The 17,730-nt window shown below is 42.2% G+C and overlaps 1 protein-coding gene across 1 annotated transcript in view; it reads left to right on the top strand.

The window, feature by feature from the left end:
- The first annotated feature begins 712 nt into the window (after positions 1-712).
- The window catches only part of MACROD2 (mono-ADP ribosylhydrolase 2), an 890,479-nt gene continuing 873,461 nt past the window's right edge, over positions 713-17,730 (top strand). The window contains 3 exon segments of the mRNA XM_069850139.1: positions 713-855; positions 857-881; positions 4,744-4,860. Coding sequence (XP_069706240.1) covers positions 835-855; positions 857-881; positions 4,744-4,860 — 163 coding nt within the window. The 5' untranslated portion in view covers positions 713-834.

Raw genomic sequence — 17,730 nt, 5'->3', positions numbered from 1 at the left:
GCGGGGGGCGCGCTGGGCGCGGGCCGGCACCCCGGAAGCAGAGTCCGGCGTTCCCGCCCACGTGGAGCGGGGCGGGGCGGGCTGCGAGGAGCGGGGCGGGGGGGGGGGCGAAGGGGGCGGGGGGGGCCGGCAGCCGAGCCCTCCCGGTCGCTCCCGTTCGCCCTCGCGGGGAGCCCCGCGCGCGGCCCCAGCGCCACCCCCGCCGCAGCGATTCGCTCCCGCCCGGTGCGGGGGGGGGGGAGGAGGAGGAGGAGGAGGAGGAGGAGGAGGAGGAGGAGGAGGAGGAGGAGGAGGAGGAGGAGGAGGAGGAGGAGGAGGAGGAGGAGAGGAGGAGGAGGAGGAGGAGGAGGAGGAGGAGGAGGAGGAGGAGGAGGAGGAGGAGGAGGAGGAGGAGGAGGAGGAGGAGGAGGAGGAGGAGGAGGAGGAGGAGGAGGAGGAGGAGGAGGAGGAGGAGGGAGGAGGAGGAGGAGGAGGAGGAGGAGGAGGAGGAGGAGGAGGAGGAGGAGGAGGAGGAGGAGGAGGAGGAGGAGGAGGAGGAGGAGGAGGAGGAGGAGGGGAGGAGGAGGAGGAGGAGGAGGAGGAGGAGGAGGAGGAGGAGGAGGAGGAGGAGGAGGAGGAGGAGGAGGAGGAGGAGGAGGAGGAGGAGGAGGAGCCGCGCTGATCGGCGTCTGCCGGAGCCAACGGGCGGCGGGGCGCCGCGGGGGTGTCGGGCGGGGAGCGGGGGAGCGAGGGGCAGGAGCATCGCGGTGCGGGTCGGCGCTGGCGCGGCGTCTCCTCCGCCCCGCCGTGAGCCTGGGGAACCTGCAGCTCAAAGCCGCCGCCAGCCACGCCAGCATGTACCCCGGCAACAAGAGGAAAAAAGCTCTGGCGGGAGGAGAAAGGTAAATCGCCGGGCCCCGCTTCTCCCGCCTTCAGCCCGTGCGGGAGGGGAGGGGAGGGGGCGGCTGGGCGTGAGGCGAGGCGAGGGGCGCTCCCGCTGCCCCCCGTCCTGCCCGCGGGCGGGACCCAGCGTGCGGGGTTCGGGCTGGTGGGTTCCCCCCACCCCGTTCCCCCCCGTTGTCGCTGACTTTGCCCGTGAGGCGAGGAGCGGGGGCGGCCGGGAGCAGCCCCTCTGCCCGCCCCACGAGTCACCTTGGGGAAGCGCTTCAGGCCGAAAAGTTCGGCACGTGCCGCCGAAACGTGCCTTTTCGTACTCTTAACGCACCTGTTCTCCAAGAAAACGACTTCTGGGCATCCCCGGTGTAATGCCCAGGGTTTGGCTTCCACTCTTGGTCAGCCCCAAGTGACATGTCTGGGGTTTCGGGGCTCTCGCATCCCCTATAAGACACACCGACTCCTTTTTTGTCTTTTAAGGGTCCCCGCACCCTGTGTGATCTCTGTAAAACCCCCTTGTCAAACTTCAGAGCGTGAAAATGACGGGACGGGCGTTTTATGCAGACCTTGCCGTTTTCTTACTTTACAACGCTCTCCACCTGCTCAGTGTAGAAATTGAGGGAAATTCACACTGGGGAAATATTTACATCAACTAGAAGGAAATGGTGTGTTTACAAACAGTCTAGAAATCTACAAGGAGAGGAAGAATAACAACAACACGCCGGTGGGTCATATTTTATGTTTTGTTTCTTTCCTTCTATTGCCCCTGTGTTTGTGTTTTAAGTCAAGAAGGCAGCCGACTAGTTTGAAGGACAGGATTCATCAAGTGCACTTTTTTAAGGGAAAAATACTGGAACACAAGTAAATTGATCTCTGTAGGTTAGCTTCTACTGTAAAACGTCTCAAAGGAAGCAAATACCGCTGCATACTTTTTTCTTTCAAAGCTGTTGTACAAAATGTGTTTCTGTATTGAAGGTGAGGCAACAAATTTCTACCAAGTGTTTGCAGTTTTTGTTTTCAACAGAGAAAGCTCGATTAAATTTTCTCAGACGTTGGTTATGTGTGACCAACTGTAGCTGACTTTCCCCATGCTCTTTGTTGTTATCTCCAAAAAATGCTGACTTTTGTGCTGAGGCAGACAGAGGAAGGGTGCTGGTAGGCTCTACTGCAACTTCCCATTGCTCCCAGTTGTCTCTTCCACCTCTGCTGCCGGCTGTGTGAATTCATACCCTGGCATGTGAATCTGAACCCCAGTAAGGAGGGCTGAGCAGAGGAGCCGGAGGGTGAGCTGGGAACCTGAAAGCAGTCGTTCTCAGCCATTTACATTCTGAAGAACTTTTTAGAAAGGTAAAGCACTGATTGCTAAATAATTGAGTTCAAACCCATTGACAATACACTTGCGTTTCTTAATTACTTTCCTGGTAATTAAGGGTTGGTTCACGTTCTCCCAGGGTGGGTCTTGTTTGAGGACAGCTGAAAGAGTAGGAGTGGGACTGGAGTTGATTTCTGTGTCTAAGACACAGAACTGGTCTGTCCGTGAACTGTCAAAGGCACTTTATCAAGCTGTAGGCAGAAAACTCAACTTGCAGCTAAGGTTGTTGGAAGCATCTTCCTGAAGGTCTGTGTATAATTAAGACTTGGTTTAAGTTCTTGCTGCTGGCTCACAAGAGCAAAGTTTTATAAAACCTTCGTATAGAGAGGAACTTTTGAAGGCATGGAGCTGGCCTTGTAACCCCTTCAGCAAAAGGCAGTCAAGTTTCCTCTGCTTGTCAGTCCCTCAAACCTGATGTGCAGAGGCACATGCTCTCAAATTTGCCTTTCTGTAATACCTCTAACGTGTGTATTGAATACTTGGTGTTTTGTATGTTTGAAGATCAAGAAGTGGAGTTAAGTGTATATCTTTTGTGCATAACGGTGATCCTAATCACATTAGCTTTACTTTTGCATTTGTAAACGTCCAGTTAAGATATGAAGCCTGAATAATAGGAGAGAGATGTTTTTGTTAACTGACGATATTGGCAAAGGTGTCAAAAATATCAAAATAAACTTATTTTGGTAAAGAGGGTCTGTGCTCAAAACCTGCCTGTGGTTGTTAGACTGTGCTGATTGCAGCCTGCGTAGTTAGGACGCTTTATGTTGTGAAAAAAACCCCAACAAAACAGACTCGCAAAACCCACTGCAAGTTATTTTCTTTCTTCTTTGTTTTTTAAGGTCTGATCTGAGAAGCAGTTTCTGTGTTCAGCTCGCTCACTGCTCCTCCAGCTTGAGATGAAAATATTCATTTCATGTCCATGTACTCCTTTATGGCAGAGGCAAATAGTAGAGGTTTAGCTTTCCCCACACCCCTAAAACCTCTTGAACCATCAAAAAGCATTTATTAATGTGTCAAGAAGAACTATGACTATGGTAATAGCAGCACAGTGCCACTAGTAAAAACAGACCCAAAACTTGATTAGCATATGGGCATTCTGATATGCTCTACTGTATTCCCTACCCACTCCACCTCACTTTTGGAATGGTAAAAGCTCTGCATCTTGTGCAGAGCTCATACTAAACATTTATGAGGTTGTGGGGGAGAATAGGACGTGGGTGCAAAAGTCAGGTACAGGGTCATGCTGAAGAGCTAGGTTTATTTGCAGTGTTGGGTCCTTGGAATGTGTTTTCTATGGTGCTTAGTCCATTTATAGCAAGGTCTGAAGAAGAGTGAAGTTGGCAGTAGCCGTCATAGTTGTACAGTCTTTGAGGCTTTACTTTTCACTGAATGTCTGAAAAAAGACATGGTGAATTTTCCAGGACAAAACAACCATCCATATGTGTGTTAGTGTGGAAACTAAGTCTGTCATATTAATACTCAAATAAAAATTTCTAAAGTTTCGTGCATGCTGCCTGCTTTAGACCCAGGTTCTGTTTTGCAGCACTTGAGTCCAGCAAACTGTTTGTGCTGGTCCTGGTCTGCTTTTTAGTAACATGTTTAGTCAGTGGATGGCAGCAGCCTTTCCTAATGCCTGGGGTTATGTTCAACTGAAGTCTGTCAAACTTAAATACTTGTATTATTTACTCTTGGATATCCAACAGATATCCTTGTATTTTCTACAGCTACTGATTTTTGGCCCAAAATGAGATTAAATGCTAGTGGATATGTCTAAAGCAAATGGCAGCAGTTTTCTCATGCTGAAAATTACATCGTTGCAGAACAAAAACTCAAACAACCAAAACGGCCTTTCTTATCACTCTGGTCATCTAGAAAGCAATATAAGTTTTGCTTTAGCTCTGATGTCTTTTGTAATATAGCATACTGTGTTAATTTCATGTTGTGCTCTCTGTCTTTACTTGCTGGCAGTGATAAACTTGCTTCAGTAAAAGTATTTCAATTTTGACCTTCCTGACTCACTCCCCCCCGCCCCCCCCCCCCCCCCCCCCCCCGAGTTTTGGTTTACAAATACAAAACAGAGTATTTTAATACCTGAAAACTCTATAATAAATACCTGAAGAGTAGACTTTAATACCTGGAAACTCTATAAAACAGCAATTCCCTACTTAATAAACTTGCTATTAGTTCTCTGATCTTTGAATTAAAGTGACAACAAGAAGATGAGCAGTAGCGATGTGCAGAGGAAGACCAGACTGTTGAGTGTGTGGTGAAGAGGCATTTCTTTTTGCTGAACTGGGATATCCAGAAATAGGCACATGCAGTTGTTTAGATGTGCCATGTTTAGCTCCTGTTACTTGTAAGTCATTGAATGCCTCGCGCTTGATTCTCTTAAATGGCATTTAATTGCATCGAGGACACTGAATTGGTCAGTACTTGGCCAATCTGCAAGAATATATTAAAGCTTGCGAAACTTGTTTTATTTCTCTTCCCCTAAATAGAGCGTTTACTGAAGATGACCTTGGAAGAAAGACGCAAAGAGTACTTAAGGGATTATGTTGCATTGAAAAATATCCCAACATGGATGGAAGACTTAAAAACTAAAAGTGAAAGTGATGGTAAGTAAAACAGGTGAATCTCTTTAAATATAGACCATTCTGTTTTCTCAGTCTGAATTCACTTTTAGGAGGGCCGAGACTTTGGAGCCCACGCTGTTACTAACAGTGGTAGCCTAAGATGGGGGAACGAGCACTTCAGGGGCAGGAGGGAAACCCCCCAGCAGCATTTCTTAAAGCTTCACTAATACCCACTAATTCTGCAAGTCTCCCCAGACAGAATCATAATAAAACTGATACCCTTAAGTGAATAAAACAGCTGTTCTCTGCATGAATCTTGGTTTCCAGAGACTTCATCAGTCAGCCGTGCCAAATGAACTTTGTCTTTGAAACTTAGCAAGTGTAGTGATATGGGGAATCTGGCCAAAATATGGTTGTTCTTGTAGGTGGCTGAAAAGCAGAGGGGGAAGTGCAGAAGTTCTGGTATTTTCTGAAAATCCAGACAGGGGAGAATATTGGATTTGAGGCTGCTTCTTCCTGCCAGCTTTGTTGGGCTGAGGAATATCAGCCTGGCCTGGATTAACTGCCCTTCACTTAGTATGTGTGGCGTTATCACAGTTATGATCAGCAGTAGACTTACCTAACTACTTCCAGTGAAGGCTGACCAAAAATGACTATCTGATTCAGTTAGAGAATTCTGTATTCTGTACATGATTCAGTTACAGTGCCTCGTTCTTCATCTTGTTCTCTTTCATCCCCACAAGTGTGTGGAAGAAGAGGGACGACTTTGGAGCTGGTTTCCTCTTTTTTTTCTTTCTGTATCTTATCTTACTTGGCAAAGCTTGTGTTTTTTGAAGGAGGATCGGTAAGACCTAAAGGGCTTCCTGCTTCTGCAGATACAGAACTAATTTTCTGACCGTTTTGTTATAATTAAGGGCAAACACTGGCCTGTGTGAACAGCTGTGTAGAGCAGTCTTGTGGCTGCAGGTGAGCATGGTCTTTATGATAACACTTCAGATGAGGTGAGACCTGGAACTAATCAGCTGTTTTTAATAGAACGGGAAAGCTGTAGCACTTATTTTAACACAATCTGGGGCAGCTGACAGATTTGCAGATGCCGTTGTCATGAACAACTAATGCTATTGTCTAGTCCTAGAAGAGTATTTATTGACTTCTGAAATGAAAATATGTCAGAGGTTGCTGAGCTTTTCAGTGCTGAGGAGTAGTTGTACAACAACTGTACTCATAGACCTCTTTCTCCCATTAGAATAGATCCTTAATCAAGAAGCCTGTCCATCTAGAAAACAAAGGCCGTGTTAAAAATAAAAAAGCATGCCTAACTCCTTCAAAGTTCATTTTGGAGGCTGCTGGTACTGGGGTTATGCATCAGATCATGTGATTTACCTGGGAGGGTCTTTATCCATTCTAGCCTGAAGTACGTTTTTTTTTTTTTCTAACAACCCTGAGATTCTGTATAACGTGATAAAATTCATAGCTCTTGTATTGCTTGGGCTGCTGAACGTGACAAGGTGTGGATTTACCTTGAGATTGCTGTTACACTTCACATAAGCAAAATGTCAGTGACTAATATGTGTATATTGAATCATGGCAGTGGTGAATTTGTTTTCTTGTAGCTGCTCTTGCATTCCTTGTTAGTACCCAGTACACTGCAAAAAACGCTGGAAGGCAAAAGTTATGCTGAAAGACTACTTCTCTGCTGCTTGAAGCTTTTGTTATATTGTACATTCAGGAGCAAATATCCATAGTCACTTGTTTTCTTTGATGTATTTGTTGTTAATAAGCCATGTGGAATAGTGAAGTTGTAGGAGGTTAGACTGCTGAAATGCCTTCACATTTCAACTAATCAGGACTTTTAAAGGAAATATGTATATTAATGTGAATGTTATTGCATCTGTTTCCAATTTTATTTCCATTAAATGTTGACTCCACTCTGAATCTAACAAAAGTTTATAAATGCTGTCTTGCTGAGCAGAAATACTGAAAAATTAGAACTTAAGTTTTCTTGCTGATGACAACTTCTGCTCCATATACTGGAACATATGACGAGTAACTGGTATATAACCTAAATGAGACTCCAGAGAGAGCAAGTGAAGCCCTAGGTATGACTAAATCAGTGATGATTTGACAATGCTATGCCCAGATTCTGATATTTTCTTGATGTGAAAGACTACTTGCAGAGAAAAACTAAAGAGGTCTGAAGTGGGTGAAAAAAAAAATCCCTTGTATGCTTGACAAGCCAAACCAGCAACTGATGGGTAGTGTCAAACAAGTTCTTTAACATTTACTTCCAGCACTGTATACAGTGAAAAATGACAGATTGATTAGCAAAGTGTGGAGTGGCTGTTCAGGAAGAGTGATGAGGAGGAATCAAGAACAAATAAGAGTGAAGCAGGTGCAATCAATCAGCCACTGGAGTGAGAAGCTGTAGGAGAAGGGGAGAGCATCTGGGCTGGCAACAGCCCCTGTAGATACTCAACTGGAGTTTAAGGGTACTACATAAGTTTTGGAATTGACTGTTAGAAAAAAATAGCGTAAACAACATAAAAGCTTCATGGTATCCATTTTTAAATATGAATGACTTGCCAGAGGGTGTTAGGTGATTCCATTTAACAAATGTGTGCCTAACAGGAAGCTTAACAGATGGTTATTTGAAAGTATTTGTGTGGGACTGCTGAAATGGAAGTGACTTAAAAGTTTTGTGTTGGGAAGGAACCAACGTGACTGATGTATGAACTCTGCATGCTTTTCATTGGTAAGTTTGGAAACCATAACTTAGCTTGTGAAGGAAAGTGTTTCTTCCCCACCACTCCTCCTCTACCCTTCCGTATCAAGTTGTGTTCAGAACTGAATTCTGAAGAAAGACAGTAAAGCTTGGAATAAATTGATTGGAATAAATTTTGGCAAGGTTGGAAGCCTTTAGGTAGTTACACATCCCTCTATTTTAAAGTCTTGTGAGGAGTGAAGTTAGGGTAGTCAGAAGAGCAGCTGACAAGGGCTTTGGGTGTTTGAAAGTATTTGTAAGTTGAAAGCATCTGTGTGTAGCTTTTGTCTTTGTTGTGCTTTTCTGTGGCTAAAACAAAAATCTGATTTTTGCAGGTCTTCTCATGTGGACATGACTAGCTGTAAGAAATCAAGGTGGTGTGTGTTTTAGTCTGGAATTCGGTCACTATTTCTAATACTTTTTGATTTGGGGAGGATGGCACAATCTGGAGTGTGGTGTGTAATCCTAGTGCCCGCTGCTCTGAAGTGAGGGAAGGTATTTGATGTGGGTATGTGCATTTCCAGAAGGGCTATGTTGTCTACACCCCCTGGGTTTTGTTGTGCAATTTGACAGGCTGAACAAGTGGACCTTGGAGATCAAAAATAACACTGTCCCTCTTCCTTCCAATGCAGTTATTAAGAAGCATCCTTCTTCAATGTCAGAGGTGATAGTAAGGAGGGAAAACAATTTCTGTTCTTGAAGCCGTTTTGTAAACATAAGCTTTCTTTTTTTTTTTTTTTTAACCACATTTATTAGAGAAGTCAGTTGTCCACTTTGGAAACAAAGAATGAGCCTGTCATAGGGCTGGATAGTATGTATATACTGTAATCCATCCTTCCTTTTTTTTCAAAACAACAAGGTTTTAAGAATTCTGTGTCATAGCTTTACTTGTCAGTGATAGAGAAATGTTTTGTTGTATTTAATAGGATAATTCATAAAATGAAATAAATTATATAGTTTAAGTTGCAGCTGAAAGTCCTGCTGACTCTTAGAGCCTCTGGGAGAGTCATTGGTATAGCAGTGGTGCCAAGAAAACAGCATATTCAGGTGGTTGTTTAAAAATCTTTGCTAATGATAAGAACTACTTTTGACTGGATGAAGTTAAAAAGTAAGGATACTAACTGTCTTTTTGGTTTTGTTTAAGATTAAATGACATTAAAGATCTGCAGTCTTTGTTTTTAAAGCAAGTCTTGGAAGTATGTTTAGATGCTGTGGCAGCCTCTGGATTTTCTTAATCTGCTATATTTTTAGAAAACTGTATGGTTCAAACTGTATTCAAATTAATCTACTTTAACACAGAGGCTTTTATGTGTAATAGTAAGGTTTGGATTTAATAAAAGCATCTTTGTGCTATTATCTGTAGCTTTCTAAATAGGCACAGTGTGTTGACACAATACTGTAAAGACAAAGCATCTAGATGAGCCACTCACAATGCTTCATGCTGAAAAGAATTTGTGTGGTAATGCTGAGGTCTGACCATCTTTTCTTGAGATAAAGGTGATTTCTTCAGAGCATCTCTCTGTGGCCCTGTTGAATGTGAATACCTGTTTTGTGGGATCCGGGAGATAAGGTGATGATCATCAAGCAGCTTTTGGAAAGTATTGTCACTACTAAACTACAGTGAAATTCAGCCACATGACTACAAGTGAGAAATGGCATCTCTTCTTAAAATAATAATAATGCTTAATATCATAATTTCTTTTTCTGTATAACTCGCTGAAAATAATGTTCTACTATAACATTAAGATTGTCAAAAGTTGCCTGGCAATCCATGAGTTCTCTCTGTAATAGCTGCATCAAACCAGTATGCTTCAAGATCATGCACCACCAAAAAAAAGAGTTCATCAGGTTGAGTTATCTTTTTTGTTACAGTGACTTTAAGAACTGTCTTTAGAACAGATTTCTAGCTGAGTGACAAGGATGGAAGTAAATTGAGACATCCAAGCTCAGTGTGATGATTGCTACCTGTCAGTCAAAGAAAATAGTGCTTTATTTGGTTAAGTTCACAGTACAGGAGTTTTTCATCCGAGTTCATGTAAAAAGCCACAACAACTTGCGTGTCACAGTTTAGGGTCTCGTGCTATTAGCTGTGGCCTTGAATCTGAGTTCCGGTGTCACTTAAACTCAGTGCTGTATTTGGTTTTGTCCCTGTTTTTCATATACAGACATGCTGCTCTGTTTCTTATGCTAAACAGTTTATCACAAGGTCTCTCGCAGACTAGTGTGTTTAAGTTCAGAAAGCTGTGTCATTTAGCTGTGTCATGTGGAGATCACTGCTTATTAATTACTGTGTATAATAGCTGGGGAGCCTCTAAAATACTAACATCTGTGACTTTTATGAATTGTGTGAAGATCATGGTAATGAAGTATTTTGAATGCTTAGGAAAGTATGTCCTTTTTGTGGAAGTGCTACAAATCTGTTTGCTTATTTTTGTTGTCTGTCTGTGTTATGCTTATATTAAGGAAGCAGCAAAGCAGTGTTAACAACAGCAAATAATGTTTGCAGCTTATTATTTTGTTCTAAAGGCACACAGGAGTCTGCATGCCCGCGGCATAAAGAAGAATGACTTTAAGGCTGAGGCTTTATGTTTGGCTGCAACAAATAGCAAAGGCTGCAAGAGCGATAGGAAGTAACTGGAGCCCTGTGTGCTCTGCTTCTCCCAGCCTCTTGCTTGCCCTTTGGAGATCTGTCTTGAACAGAGCAAAGCTGCAGAGTGGTACAAATCTGACCATGGATCTACTGAACCTGCACACCTTTCTGTTTCCTTAAAGACATACCTCAGCTATTCTTTTCCAGAGATAGCCTTGCACAACACAGATGGGAAAAACTCTTCAGGTGCAAGCTCACTTGAGTGTAAATTGAGAAATAACCTGAGAGAGTGTGTTAGTTTTTAAGAGGCAAATATTCAAATCTAGTTACTGATATGGCTGATATAGTATATAAAATGGTGCATTTAGTATGGTGGGAGTAAAAGCTGCGGTAAATAAAAAAGTCCAGTATGTATTCAATTGATCGTGTAATTCCCTGATGAGCTGCATACACATAATCTTTATAGGATGGGTAAACTGTCAAAGAAACGATGCTCACGTTACTGTTTTCCTTATATTGTTTTTGGGAAAAACAAATCATCTTGCTTTGAGCAAGTGTGAGAGGTGATTATTAAAAAGCAAAAAAAAAAGCTCTGTTTATACAGATTACGAACACCTAATCCAGCATGGCTAATACTCTCCAAGAAAGTAAATCACTTGTCTTTGATGTAATTAAGACAATGACTTCTTTTTTTAAGCTGCTAGTCTGTGATTTTTTTAACAAGTTAACTTCCGTGCAGTGTTAAGCTTATACAGGTCTTTGAAAGCGTTATGATTTTGTGGCCCTTTTGCATGTAGCTGAGAGAATCTCCATACCTCCAGTGATAGCCAGCAGCTTGTAGGGCAAGAGCTAACTGTAGGAAAGGATGCTGCTTTCACCAATAAATTAGTATCCTTACTGAAACTCTGTAAACTCTTGAGATGTTTTGGAGTGCAATAGTAGGTGGAAATGCAAAGGAAAGTTAAGTGCATCTTAGCCACAAAGAATATTTCTTACGTTTAAAGTGTTAGTGACACAAGTCTGGACCAGATCAATTATTCCAAGCTTCTGTCCCAAACAATATGAGTAACAATCCTTTTTTTTTTTTTTTTTTGCAGCCACAAAACATCACTGTGTACTAAAGTTTTGTACAGAGGTCTCTAAACCAGTACAGACCAGAGTTAGAAAGTCCAGATGATGCAGTGTGCTGTCAGCTGGTAGGCTTGTTCAGTTTGTGAGGAACGACTGCTTTAGCAGCAGTGATGTTCTGTGTAAGCCAGTACGTGCCATTCCTCAGAAATTGCTGAGAAAGTGTAGGGTTTCTCAGGTTCTCGCCTGGAGTTTCTCAGTGGCTGACTTGTCTCATATTCAAGACTACTAGAGGAAAGAAGAACAGTACCTTTTTGAGTGAGATAACTTATTACTTTTCCCTAGCACATATTAAGTTAGACATCTTTGTTTTCGGTAATTTGTGTTAATATAAGTCTTGTCTGTCGTTTCCCCTTTGAATATTACCTTGTCCTCCTCTCCCCTTTTTTGTGTATAAATTGTGAGCTCCTTTTGAGCGTGGGACATTGCAAGATCAAGTCCAGGAATTAATTTCTCACTTTATGAAGAGTTTCAGTAAGTCATCTAGTTTTGCTCAGTATGGTAGCTTGGCTGATGCCACAATCCATCATAAGTTATAGATTGTCGCTTATGTCCTCACGGTCTCTTGCAGTCAGGGGTGAGCTGATGTGTCAGCCTGCCTAAAAGCCATGTACCTATAACTTGGTTGAGGCTAAGATCAAGCTGTTAAATTGTACCCTTGTCATGACTTAACTAGTGGAGACCTGTTGGTCTGTCAACTGGCTACATGACTCTTAGATATCTCCAAGAGTAAGTGGAAAAGGCTAATGCCCTGCAGAAGACTGGGAGCTGCTTTTGATAAGACAGTAAAAGACTGGTAAAGGTTATCTTAATTCACTGTAGCTTAGGTGTGACAGACACTTATGAAGGTGCTGTGAAGTATTGCTTCAACTAGGATTTGCTGCCTGGGGCTGGTACCAATTGGTGATCACACATGGTAGGCTTGTCAGCTGTTGCTGTCTGGATATGGGAGGCTTGCATCAAGTCTGAAAGTTAACCACTACACCAGAATACTGGTTTAACTCGATAAGGTAGGGGGATCACTGGTGCACTTAAGGTTCGTTGAGCTCTCTGATGGATCATATTAACTGACTTTCATGGATAGCTGCATTTGCTTCATGCACAATTAAACATCTGATTACATACCTGTTAAAAACCCAATCACCGGAAACCAAATAAGCTTGGTTTTCCTTTTTCGGTTCACTAGAGCTGAACTGCTCACCATGTAGAAATGTCTCTAATGAATGAAGTAATATCTGAATAAGTTGTAGTACTTCCTATGTGAAGTAACGTGTAGCTCTCTCTGTGAGGGGCCATCTAGCTGATGTGCTGTTGGAAAATCCAGTTGACACAGATTTCCTCAGCCCTGTCAGAAGTGCTGTGCAGAGATGTGTTTGTTATGATGCACAGAAAGTGCTCCTTTGTGCTGGAAAGAAGGCTTAACAATCCAGTTTAAATATAAATGTCTGTTTTGCACAGCTTTAAAACCCACTGAAATTACAATTTTATGTGTGGCTCCGTTTCACTAAAATATTTTTATTTAAATGGGGAGGGGGAAGCATAATGTTTATGCACAGAAAAGTTACTGAAACTCACAGCTGTTGCATGTTGACTTGACATGTTTCTAGAAGTGTGTCACAAGGGCCTTTACCAAAGTTCCCAGGTGTGTGTGGGGTTTTTTGTTGTTGTTTTTTAGTTTGGGTTTTGTTGGTTTTTTTTTTGTGGACAGGATGCTATAGAATGCATGTCTTGCAAAATTAAACCTCTTGGCCTTGTGCTAGTATACCAAATACCTTTATTTCTGAAAGCAGAAGTACTTTCCTGTGTGCACCGTTGTGCTAATAGCATCTCTAGGAGTTCATAATCAAGTACAGAGTTAGAAAAGAACCTTCTATAGCTGTCCAAAAGATTCAGTCCCTCTATAATGCAATTATGATGAAAGTATAAAACTGATTGTACATCTGTGTTTCTTTACAACGTCTACCTGCCTTATCCTTCTCGTTTCTTTTTCACAGATGCTTGTTTATGCAAGAATGGGTAGTTTTGATTGTCCTTCTGGTACTAGGGGTTAGTCTGTGAAGGTGTTGCAAGTGACTTGTTTTTCATTCGATGCATGAATATGACTTGTTGTTGTAGTTCAGCCTGCATTGGATTTATTCCTGTATGCTTCATGTCATCTTTTCTGTACGAATAAGATAGTATTTAAAAAAAAAAAAGACATTGCTTTCATGCAAACATATTGTGTGTTGCAGTGCTGTCCTTCTGTGGGAATACTTAATGAATCTACATCAACTGAAAGCAAGCCCCGGACTTTACATAGCTGTCACAGAGAGTGTGGGTCAGTTATATTTAAGGAAAGGTAGAGTTACGCTCTTTCCCCTTCCGGCATTGCTACCAGAGTTCTTGCAGGAGAAAGCTTGTAAATGTATTACAGATAACTAAATACAGACAGAACAGGTGGTCTGCACCAACCTATGCCCAAATTGACTTAAGGGCTTTGCTTTGGCATGTATTTTATTTCCAGGTAGGCATGCAGAAGAAGCTAAAGCTAAATCTTTCTACTAACTGCTAGTCAGTTTGTAACTGCTCCTGAGGTTGTATTACTTTGTACTTTTCAGGTTCTTAAAGTAAGCAAGTTTGACTTGCAATGCTAGGGGGGTCTTGGTAGAATCCTCTTTTGTACCCTGCTGTTTGAATTGAAGCCCTACTGTCTCTTAGGATAGCAAATTACATGTGGTATCTTGGAGTAAGGAAAACATTGCAGGGTAAGCGCTACCCACCAAGCCTAATGCCTTCCTGTGGAAAACATTGTCTCTTGTACTTGCATAAAATCTTACCTACCTATCCCCTGGTAATAGAAAGGTAAATTTCTTACTGCCCCTGACCACCCCCCCAGTAAGCAGTTGCCACTATGTCTTACGCAGAGAGGTTCTTGAATGACAGTGCCTTGAAATATTTGCTGGTAATTTTGCGGACGTTTCAAAGTTTGCCTGTAGAAACTTCTTATTTCTAAGCTCTGCAGTAAGTACTACAAGAGGCTGTAATGCTCAACTAGAGAAGCTGTTGCTTAGCAATGTTGTAGAGAATTCAAGAAGCAGAGAACATAGAGTAAAAATTTCTTGGCTGCTTAGTAAGCTATTGAATGAAAGCTAATGAACTTGTCATTTCCCGCTGTAGACTTATTTCAATTGTTTGATGCTGTATGTGCTGTTGACACCTATTAAAAATGCATTTTCACTTCTTGGTAAATAAAATAGATGCTGCTGAAGGCCTAACACCTGGTTGCTTATGAAAAGGTATTTTTTTTTCTAGCCAGTTTCTAAACCTGAGGCAAAGAATACTGTGCTATAGGTAGTTTAAATTTTGGATGAAGGTTCCCAGTTTTCCCAGGAGGTACTGGATTGATTTAGGTATACCAGGAATAGTTGTATGAATGTCTTAATAATGCCACAGCATAACTCTTGGCAGTGAAGGTTGTCTGCATTGTCTTTGAAGGAATTTAGTGAAGTTGCATCATGTGTAGTCTTCTAGCTTTGTAGAAAAGTGACAACATATTTCTGTGAGGTAATTAACAGTGGTTTAAAGGAATATAATATATTTTCTCACAATTTTTGAACTTCCATCGTTGATGTACAAGTTCTCTCTTGTAGAGGAAGATTATGAAACAGGAATTGAGTTGGAGATGGTGTGGTGTAGTTCTTTCTTCCGTGTGGTCTTGGTTGCCATTCTGGAAGAAGGATCTACATATCAAACTTCTTGTTATCCCTCAAATTGAGATACTGATGGTCACGCTTGGGCAAGGACTTAGTAAATACACTATCAAATGGCATTTATATTCCAGTATGTTGTCACAGAGTCTTGGGAAAAAAACCAACCACCAACCAAACAAGTGATTGAATGAGTTTCTTCAAATACACAAAGCACAGCTCCTTCTTGCTCAACCAGTAGCCATTCCTATGGACCCTAAATCTTGAAGTCTCAAGCTGGCAGAAGCAAGTGTAGCAGCTGTAGCTGCTGGATGCTGAATCTCTGAGTAAACACACAAATACCCTGGGGCCTCAGCCTACTTGTGTTGTGCCTTTGCTGTCACTCTGCATGCCACTGAAGTGAGACGACTTTGATTTATGAATTGACAGTTGCGTCTCCCAGCAGACCAGGTTGCATCACAGATAAAAACTGAGAATGTATTCCTTTTCTTGTTCTCCTCATTTGTTATTACTGCTTTCTCAAACTTCAGTCCTTGGTACTTTCGCACTCTGTACCAAGTCTTCCCATGTTTTACAAAAACTTCAGAAAATGGGCAAGCTTCTCCATTCTCTCTCCTTCTCCTTTTCCCAGACTTAAAGGTGGTTTTTGCCTGTCAGTTTTGTTTTTGGGGACTTAGAAAGCTAAAGCTGTGTGGGATAGACTGAGGGAAAGCTTGGAACACAACGCTAAGGACTGTGTAAAGCATTTAACACAAGTATAATTGCATTTTGTGTGAGTGTTTTGTGGGTTATTAGGACTAAGTGGCTCAAGATATGCCACTCTTTCCCTTTTTAATGTTTAGAGTAGTCTTCAGTGGCTCCAATTCAATCATGTGTCTGAAAAGTAGAGGTTCCTATTTACAAACCTGTTTGTAGGCTGCTGACAGCCATATCGCTATGTTGAACTGGACAAATTGATTTAGTTCTAGGATTTTTGCAGTGGCTTTGGAGGGGGTGTGTTACACCACTCTTGAACTCAGTTATGGTGTGGTTTGTTGGATGTGGGCTCCTCAGCTAACCAATGAACATCAAGTGATGGTCATGTCCTTAGATGGGAGCATTTCATATTGCTGAAAACCTTTGAATGGGAGATACCGTGACCTCCTTACCCGGAAGATGGGGCACAGTATAGCCTTGGTAGATATGTAATGGTACAAAAGTGGTGAAGGTAGCTGATGCACTAGCTGAGGCTCAAAGGTGATTAAGGGACTGGAGTATCTCTTCTGAAAGAAGAGGCTGAAAGGACTGGGGTTAGCCTGAGGAAAATGTGCCCCAGGTGGGACCTGATCAGTACTTATAAACATGTGATGTTAGGGTGTAAAGAAGATGACTCGAGAGTCTTTTCAGGAGTACACGGCAACAGGACAGAGGCAATGGGCACAAGCTGAAATTCTTTCTGAGCATAAGGAAACAAACCCATGTGTTTACTGTGAGGGTGGTGGAACACTGAAACAGGTTTTGCAGAGAGGTTGTGCGCCTCCATCTTTGGAGTTAGTCAAAATCCTACTGGGACAGGGTCCTGGGCAGTTTGTCAGTGTGACTCTGCTTTGAGTGGAGAGGCTGGACTTGACAATACCTAGAAGTCCTACGCAATCTCATCCATTCTGTCATTTGTGGTGTCTGTGTGCCTCATAAGCTTCGTACTTGGCTATAGTTCTTGGCTAATCTAATTGTGCCACTTTGTAATTAGCTGAAACAGAGTATATTGGCAGGCTGTACAGCCAGGGAGAAAAGTGCTGGTGTTCAGCATGAAATGCCTCTGACTTGCATGTTGTGCTGCATTTTTGGCTAGGTAGGAAGTGATTTGTCTGCAACAGATGTTTTTACCTTGTGCTCGGGTTCTGATCTTGTTTCAATCCAAGAAGTGATAGAGTAAATCTGTACTACAAATCTGAAGTACTAGAGTGCATCTGTGAATGCTTTCCCCCGGTGATGGAACATATGGAAATAATGCTCATCTTGATTTAGATAAGCAATTGCCTTTCCTGTACAATCATCCACAGTTAGTAGGAGTAGAAGAAGGCATGTAATGTAACAGGTCATACAATCTGTCTTTTGTAATGCTCTGTAAGCCTATGCAGAAACAAATGGAACAGAAAGCTGTGTTAAATGTGAGGTTAGTAATTGCTAATAGATTGTCATTTTTAATCTGTACAAGACACTTGTAAAAATAAAACATTATAAAAACACTGAAGGGAAGAGTGCACAGAGTATGCAGCAGAAGGGTTGCTACACATTTTCCGGTGGTCGGATGCACTCTTAAAGCTCGCTCAACTCCTTTGTGTTTTCAGCAGCCCAGGAATAGTGGAGCAGTGCCCCAGTCTAGCCTTTACTGAGGCTTCTTCTAGGAGTGGAAGGACTGGCTTTTGCCTGGGGTTGATGTTAGAACTTTTGTCCTTTGCTCAGGGTTTTTCCCAGTATTGCTTCCACATCATGTTATAGACTGCTGTTGGAGAAGCCTGTCTTGTGAGGATATGTGTTTCTACTGGTAGTTGTTGTTGCAGGGATGAGATAGCAGTCAGGCTTATTGTTTATTTTGAACTTGAAATTAATTTACTTCCTTCAGCTCTGATTTCTAAAGCTGATTATAAATGATGAAGCTTTCAATTTTCAGCTTTATTTCCTTGGTTTCTTGCAATTCAGCCTGCTTTTTTTTTTTTTTATAAACTAGAGGAAAAAGCCATTGTCGTCTAACATGTTAAAATTTC

This window comes from Phaenicophaeus curvirostris, chromosome 2, assembly GCF_032191515.1.
Source record: "Phaenicophaeus curvirostris isolate KB17595 chromosome 2, BPBGC_Pcur_1.0, whole genome shotgun sequence".
NCBI lineage: Eukaryota > Metazoa > Chordata > Aves > Cuculiformes > Cuculidae > Phaenicophaeus > Phaenicophaeus curvirostris.
The sequence above is the reverse complement of the archived record's forward strand: the minus strand, read 5'-3'. Positions and strand labels throughout refer to the sequence as shown.